This window comes from Chaetura pelagica, unplaced genomic scaffold, assembly GCF_000747805.2.
Source record: "Chaetura pelagica isolate M959 unplaced genomic scaffold, ChaPel_1.0 scaffold1064, whole genome shotgun sequence".
In the NCBI taxonomy this organism is placed as follows: domain Eukaryota; kingdom Metazoa; phylum Chordata; class Aves; order Apodiformes; family Apodidae; genus Chaetura; species Chaetura pelagica.
In genome coordinates, this window is record NW_009953063.1 from 539,528 (window position 1) to 547,150 (window position 7,623).

General features: G+C 47.4%; 1 protein-coding gene across 1 annotated transcript in view; it reads left to right on the forward strand.

The window, feature by feature from the left end:
• The window catches only part of MEAF6 (MYST/Esa1-associated factor 6), a 5,838-nt gene extending 699 nt beyond the window's left edge, over window positions 1–5,139 (forward strand). Inside the window, exons 2-7 of the mRNA XM_009996700.1 lie at window positions 4–92; window positions 164–251; window positions 361–406; window positions 982–1,174; window positions 4,420–4,477; window positions 5,107–5,139. Of these exons, the coding sequence (XP_009995002.1) occupies window positions 4–92; window positions 164–251; window positions 361–406; window positions 982–1,174; window positions 4,420–4,432 (429 nt within the window). The 3' untranslated portion in view covers window positions 4,433–4,477; window positions 5,107–5,139. The remainder of the gene's footprint in view (window positions 1–3; window positions 93–163; window positions 252–360; window positions 407–981; window positions 1,175–4,419; window positions 4,478–5,106) is intronic.
• Window positions 5,140–7,623: the final 2,484 nt, after the last annotated feature.

Consider the following 7,623-nt stretch of genomic DNA (forward strand, 5'->3'; position numbering starts at 1 on the left):
CAGATCTACGCCTTCGAGGGCAGCTACCTGGAGGACACGCAGATGTACGGGAACATCATCCGCGGCTGGGACCGCTACCTCACCAACCAGAAGTGAGTCCCTGCCCGCCCCGCCCCGCCCGGCGCTGCCCGGGCCCCCGCGATGTTGCCTCTGTCTGTTCCAGGAACTCCAACAGCAAAAACGACCGGAGGAACCGCAAGTTCAAGGAGGCCGAGCGGCTCTTCAGCAAGTCCTCGGTCACCTCGGCCGCGGTGAGTGCGGGCCCGGCCCGCAGCCCCGCCCAGGGCCTGTCTGATCTCCAGACCGTTTGAACAGTGGTCAGTGAGTTCCTGCTCATTAACATCCCTTTTGATTTTCTAGGCTGTCAGTGCACTAGCTGGAGTTCAGGACCAGCTCATTGAGAAGCGTAAGTCACTTCTTCATTTCTCTCAGAGTTTGGAGGAAGCTGCACCTCTCCCCACAGCCCAGCTGTTCCCAGTGTCCTGGGTCGGTCCCAGCACAGCCCGTGGCTGCAGCACTGAGCCCAGGAGCACTGGAGGAAACAGAAGTAAAGTCGAGCTTTTATAAATAGTTAAATAATAAAGTTAACTTTTATGCTCAGCAAGGGTTTATTGTGCATAAAGCTCATAAAGCTTATTGCAATGGGTTTGGTGCTCTTTGGAGAAAGAGGCTGGAAGAGCTGAGGGAATGAGTTTGTGTTTGTCAGTGACAGCTGATGGGGAGGAGCCAGGTACCCTCAGGGTTTTGAAAAAATTTTTGTAATCAGTCCCAAATCAGATGCAATTCCCATGTGCTTCACTTGCTGAGGAAGGAGCTTGCAGTCCTTCAGAAAGGTCTCTCAGGTCCTTGTTTACTTCCAGGTGCCCTCGGGTGCCCCCTGCTTCTCCCAAGTCCTGCTGGTGGGGCCACATCTGCCCCACAGGGCAGCCTGGGGGGCTGCAGGGAGGTGACCCCTCTGCTCCGCTCTTTGTCCTGCTCTAGGGGAGCCCGGCAGTGGCACAGAAAGTGACACTTCTCCAGACTTCCACAATCAAGAGAATGAGCCCAGCCAGGAGGATGCAGAGGAGCTGGATGGGTCTGTGCAGGGGGTAAAACCCCAGAAAGCTGCTTCCTCTACTTCTTCTGGGAGCCACCACAGCAGCCACAAAAAACGGAAGAACAAAAATCGACACAGGTTAGTGGTACCAGCAGCCTCTTGTGCCCCCTGATGCTGAAGCACCTGTTGGATTTACTTCATTGTGTGCAAAGAACTAGAGACTTGATGGAATAATGAGCAGCTCAGGTCACTTGTTTTGGTCGTTTCTCTGGTTTTTATTTGTACACACCCTGTAGCATTCCCCAGGACCCTGTTGCCCCTGGTGTGTCAGGCCCTGAGGATTGCAGTCATGATCTCCTGTGCTTGCTGCTTGGTTTCTGCAGGACCCAGTAAGATAGGAGTGTCAGTGCTGTCCTTGGAGGAGGGTGTTGAGCCAGCAGATTGGAATGTTTTGGGGTTGTGGGCACTTCCCTAAGATTTCCACTCTAGGCCCTTTCAGCAGTCATGGCCCAGACTGAGTCTCTGGATTATGGTGCTGAAGAGTTGCTTTGTCACATTAACCTCCAAGGGTTTATTATTAGACTGAGCTGAAATTCATGTAAAACCAAGATTCCAGAGGTCTTTATGGTTTAATGTAACTGACCAGCTTAGTGTTGTGGGCTGGTGGCTCAGAACTCTGCAGTGACCCACCCCCCTGGGCACTGCTCCCCAGGGACCAGCAGGACCTGCTGCCTCCCCATGTCCCTGCCCCTCTGCCCAGCCCAGGGATCTCTGCAGAGCAGGGCAGTGCTCTGGGGAGTCAGACCCTGAGCAGAAAAGAACACCTGGAAATCCCTGTCTCTGAAAGAGGAGACTCTGCAGAGCTGCACCTCTTTGGAAGTGGTTGCTGGAACTGGTACCTAAAGATCATTAGAAGTGAAGGAGCTTTTATACATCAGGTGTTTGTGCCAACTCTGAGCCTGTTGGCTTTGTGTACAGGTGGGCTTTCCTCTTGAAGGGACCTTGTCACTGCAAGAGAGAGAAGTTTTAAAGAAAAGTACAAATTTACCAAGGTTGCTGGGGGGAAGGTTGGTTTGGGAGATATGGAGGTAGGTATAGCACTTGAGAAATGTGTAGCTGCTTTTTCTCCTTCGTAGGTTTTGAGTCATTAGCATGTCCTTAATTCTTAGATCAGGATTTTCTTCCTGCAGCAGCCCTAGTTGGGCAGATGTCCTGATGGACTGAGGTCACTTTGGTTCCTCCCGAGTTGGGAATCCAAAGCAGTTCAAAACTCCTTTTGCCTGTAGACAATTGGTAAGAAGTTCAGGAACAACACAAGAAGCTACATCAGTGAACAAACTCAGAGAAGCAACCTGTGAAACTGAAGCACAGCTTCAGGAAACTGCTGTTTCCAACAGATTATAAAATATTCTACTGAGCACTTACAGGGACAGCAAACCAGGCTCTGCGGGCGCAGCGGGTTGATACAAATGCTGGAAATCATTTATATTCTTTTGCTCCCTTCCATAACACCAACTTTAGTGACAGGAGGTAGGAAGAACCTGCCCCAGTGACAGGTTGTGTGGCTCTGGGGTTCCTGCTGCTGTCGGGGACAGTGTTGGGCATGAGGAGCCCTGCTCTGGTCGGGTAGGGCCTTCTTGTCACCCTGAGACACCTCAGACACTTCTGTGCTGCTGAAAGGCTTTTGCAGTTGGTAGGTGACCATTCTGTGATGCTTGGCATGGCCAGGGAGATGATCAGAATAAGACAGCTGAGTTTGTATGTAATAAAAACACTGTTTAACATTGTGAATGTCATTACTGACTATTCTCTCAATTTTGGCAGAAAAGACAAAAAAAATTTCAAGAATATCAAAGATTAAAAAGCAAACAACAAAGCAGTCCCAGTCTGCTGACACTGCAGCCCAGTGCTGCAGGAGGCTCTGCAGCCCAGAGGGCTCTCAGGAGAGACCTGCCTGCCCCTTCCCTGAGTCCTACGGAATGAGAAAGAGAAAAATTACAAGATATTGGTGTTTTTGCTCAGAAGCTCTTCCATTTGCCAGCAGATGTTTTAAGTTCTACTTGCCTGTTCCTGAAGAACTGGCAGGTGTTGGGAACAGGCAGCCTGAGGGTGCCCTGACACCAGTGGATGTGCCACCGAGAGCAGTGGGGAAAGCTGGATTTGAACTGGGCAGAACTGGTGTGAACAGGGAGTTTAACTTCCAACAGTTAAAAAACGGAATCAGATGGAACCTACAGTCTGCACTGAAGTCACCCTCTGCTCCCTCTGAGACCACAGGAAGGCCAAGATGATAATTTTCTGTGTGCTCAGCAATTCTCATGGCTAAAAAGTATTTTGGGGGAAAACAATACTGTTTCCTGGTAGAAATTTGGTGCTGAAAAACTGCTGAGTTAGAGCTGGTGTGATGCTGTGGTTGGCTGTGGGGCAGAACTGCTCCTCGGGCAGCCTGAGCTGTGACTGCTGTGCCTGGGGGTGGGAATGTCACCAGGCTGGCCCTGCCTGTGGCCACTGCCCGTGGTGTCCTGAGCTCACTGAAGAGCTGGAGTGAGAGTCTCTGTGTGTGCACGTGTGTGTGCATGTGTATGTGTGCACACCAGTGTGTGTGTGTGTGTGCACACCTGTGTGTATGTGTGCGCACACCTGTGTGTGTATGTGTGCACACTGTGTGTGTATGTGTGCACACCTGTGCGTGTGTGTGCACACCTGTGTGTGTGTGTGTGCACACATGTGTGTGTGTGCACACCTGTGTGTGCACACCTGCACCTGTGTGTGTGTGTGCACACCTGTGTGTGTGTGTGTGTGCACACGTGTTGCTCGCAGGGGAACCCTGGGTGCTCGGACGGACTCTCGGTTCTGTGCTGTCTCCTCTGCCTGAACCACTTCTGCTTTGCCCTAATCCTTTAGCCAAAGCTGCTGCTTTCTGACCACCTGCCCTGGGGCTGCCAGGGATTGGGTCACCGTGCACTGACAGCCCCTTGCCCAGCTCCTCGGGGTCCCTCTGTTCTAACACCTCTTCTTCCCAGAAATCCAGCCGGGGAGGGGGAACTCTGGATGGCCCAGTCTGGGTGCTTTTTGTGCCCAATTCTGGTTAAGATCCCTTAAGAACTTTATGGCATTTGAACACTGGCTTGATTTTTTTTTTAAACTTTATTTTTTAGTAATCTCGCTAGGGTGGCTAATCAACTAATTTATTTAATTCATTAGTATATTAATTTCTATTGCTTTCTTCCTTTCAAATGCTGCCCCTCAGCCCGTCTGGCATGTTTGATTATGACTTTGAGTAAGTTTGACTTGAATTAGTACTTGTGCTGTGTTGTTAGTGTGTAGACACCAATGTGCCTTTTGAGACCTTTCTAACCCATAGTTTATCTGTTTAATTGTAGGTATGTATATTAGGTTAGGCTGGGAAGTTTTTTTTAAAAACAGAAAAGCGTGATGGAGGTAACATTTTATTTAATAACTTCAGCAAAATTAAATTAACTTCACTCTTCTCTGCCTTTCTATTTCTATTTTAAATTAGATGATAAACTTTTTAACTTAAAAACGTAGTTTAAAAACTGATTCTTCTGGCTTTGCTTCTTAAGGAGTTTAGTCTAGACTTGGCTATTTCCTTCTGGAAAATGTAATGAACTCAGTACCTTTGATTCATGTAATTCCTGTCATCTTAAACTCCTATCTCTAGTCCAAGTGAATAACCATTTCCACTATGTCTGAATAATTACCTGTGGCATAGTTACACACCTAACAAATTAATGTAGAGCATGCGAATTTAACCTTATTTCTTTATGCTGCATAACTTCCCTGTGATTTTTATTATGAACCTTTATTAACTTTATTTGAGTGGACAGAATATGCATTTTGGCAAGTAACAAAGAGTCCACTCTCCACCTCTTTTGCTCTTGTCCAGTAATGCTGGGACAGTGATTTGGCTCAGCCGAATTGAGAATGTGGATTGAATTAACCAAATAGTCTTTGTTGTAGCCTGTGCCATATGCAGTAGCTGGTTCTTTGAACTCTAGTCTTGGTTTAATTTATTGAAATGGACATTTCTCTTATCTTTCCAACCACAGGATTGATCTCAAGTTAAACAAAAAGCCAAGAGCCGTAAGTATCAGTGCTCTGTCCTTGTTTTCATTGCTCATCCATAGACTTGAGTGGCTGCCTCCTAATCTGAAAAAAAAGCCTCCCTCTGCTGTAGTTTAAGATCTTATTTTCATGGTTGAGGAATATCATGGTATGAAAAAAAGCATTGTCTTGTGGCTTTAACAGTAAATAAGGCCAGGTAGGCTTGTTTTGAAACTAGGTCACAGTTCAGTCCTCTGCAGTTTTTATGAAAAAAGCTGTTTGGTGTCACGTTACCTTGTCATGATCTGGAACGTTAAAAGCATCTGGTTGAGTTTATTCATTTCTAGGGTTCTCAAGGGTCTTTTCTTTTGAGTGTTCAGATACAAGATTAAAAAAAAATAATCTTTTCTGTTTGCCTGCAACTAAGGGTATGTAGAAATGAGAGAAGACTGAGAATCCCAGCTCTGCAAGCAGAATTGAAGGTAGAAAGATCTTAATGTGCCTGTCCTCTCCTTTCTCTGCAGGACTACTAGACTCATCAGTGCTGATGCTTCTGAGATTTAGGTCTACATGAATCCCCACTGAGAAAAATGCCAGTCGACCGAGTGAGCAGGACGGCAGCGCTCTGGCCAAGGGTCTGCACGTGGGAGGGGCTCACTCCAAAGGACTTACATGGGGGGAGAACATCTTGGACCATGTACTTTGCATCATTTTTAGATCACCTGAGTTGCAGGAAGACTAAGGTGAGCAGTAGTAGTAGTTCTGAATTCCTGACTATTCTGTGCTTCCACCTCAGTCGGGAACTGCCTAAAATTGGCGGATCTTGCTGCTGCCACCCCTGTCACCTGCAAACCCATGGAGAGGCATTTCTTTTTCCACTGGAACTGGGCTGTGATTCAGTATGTCCCACCCATGTTGTAAGACTTAGAGTACTTCAGTTGCTGATACTTAGTTTTGTAGTTTTGTTTTGGTTTCTTGTTGCTTTTGTTGTTTGTTTTTTTAAACCAAAGTGTATAGTTAACAAATTGACTTTTGGTTTGTTTGTTTTGATCCTTGTAGAGTGACAGGTTCTTCATTGTGTGGAAAAGCTCATTTTGATTCTTACTCATGCAGAGAGAAGATGGTGGTTAAACCCTTTTCTATAACTTTAATTTTCAACACCATCCCCTAAAATGTATGCAGAGCTTTTAGGGAAGGCTGGAGCTCAAAGCCGTCTTGCTCTTTGCTGTCTTTGAGGTTGGGTAGATTCTCTTTTTAATACAAACTTCTGTCATTTGTACATAAACAATAAAAGTTACATGTTTGTCTCTCTTCTTATGTTTTGTTTAGTCCATTGATTCCTCCTGCTTTATGAGGACTTTGCTGGAATTGCTCCACTGTCACACAGGTGCTGTCCCTTTTCTTGTGACCCTTCAGAGGCTTCTGTGGTGCTTCCTCCCTTCTGGTAGATATGCCAGGCATGAATCTGCAGCTGTGTTCAGCTCATCCTGCTTCAAGGCAGGACCTGGGTGGTAGTCAGTGTACCTGCAGATGAGGGATGAGCCAGCTGGATTGCCACTTGAAGAGTACTGAGAGGGATGTGTGTTGGAAGATTTCTCACAGGAGCCAGATCAAGATATCAATGTTGATGTTGAAATGGGCTTTGCTTTCCTCCAGGTGGTAAATTGCCTTTGTTAGAGGCACTGTCATGTTTGTGTCTGCTTCACCATCCTGATGGAGAGAGGCCATGGGAAAAGCTGTCCCAGCCAGGCAGTCCCTGCACAGCAGAGAAGCTCTCCCTTGTTCTGCCTGGCTCAGGGATGGAGGCAGCCCCGTGTTTGTTCCTGGTGGGAGCTGGTTCATCCCACAGCCGAGCGGGCGGGCAGGGCTGGCGGCTGCAGGATGTCAGGGCTTAAAGGCAGCACTCCAAAACTGCCCTACTTTTTGTGTTTTAAGTTACAAAGGTTAAATACAGGGGGGTGGAAGAGCTGGAAAGTAGCATAAACTCCTAAAAGGCCTCACTTTTCTGTAGTTCTGGAAAAAAAGACATCTCAGAGGATGAGGTTTTTTTGATTACTTGGTCTTGGTACAAAAGCAGCTTTTCTCCCACTATGGCTGCTGTTCCAAAGCAAGGATTGAAAAAGCACTTGCACTTCAGAGGGCAGAATCTTGGCTGCAGCTCTTTGACCTTGAGGAAAGCTGCTGTACTAGAACATTTACCTGCAGAGACACAGCAAAGGGTTTGTGTAGCTTGAAATCTGCTTGTAGAGGCATGTTTTTTGTGGCAAGGCATCGATTAGCTCCATGTTCTCTGTGACACACATTGGGGTGCTGTGGGGACAAGGGGAAGAGGCAACCTTAGTGCCCTGGGGCAGTGTTTGTCACTAAAGGAAGGGGACAGCCTGTTCTGAGGAGGACAGTGCCTGATGGCAGCAGCACATCCATCAGGGCTGAAGGGAACTGCTCAGCTCGCAGGTAAAGGAACTGGTTCTGCTGAGGTGCTGCTTCTGTCCCAGGCCCTACTGACCAGCAGCTCCTGGCTG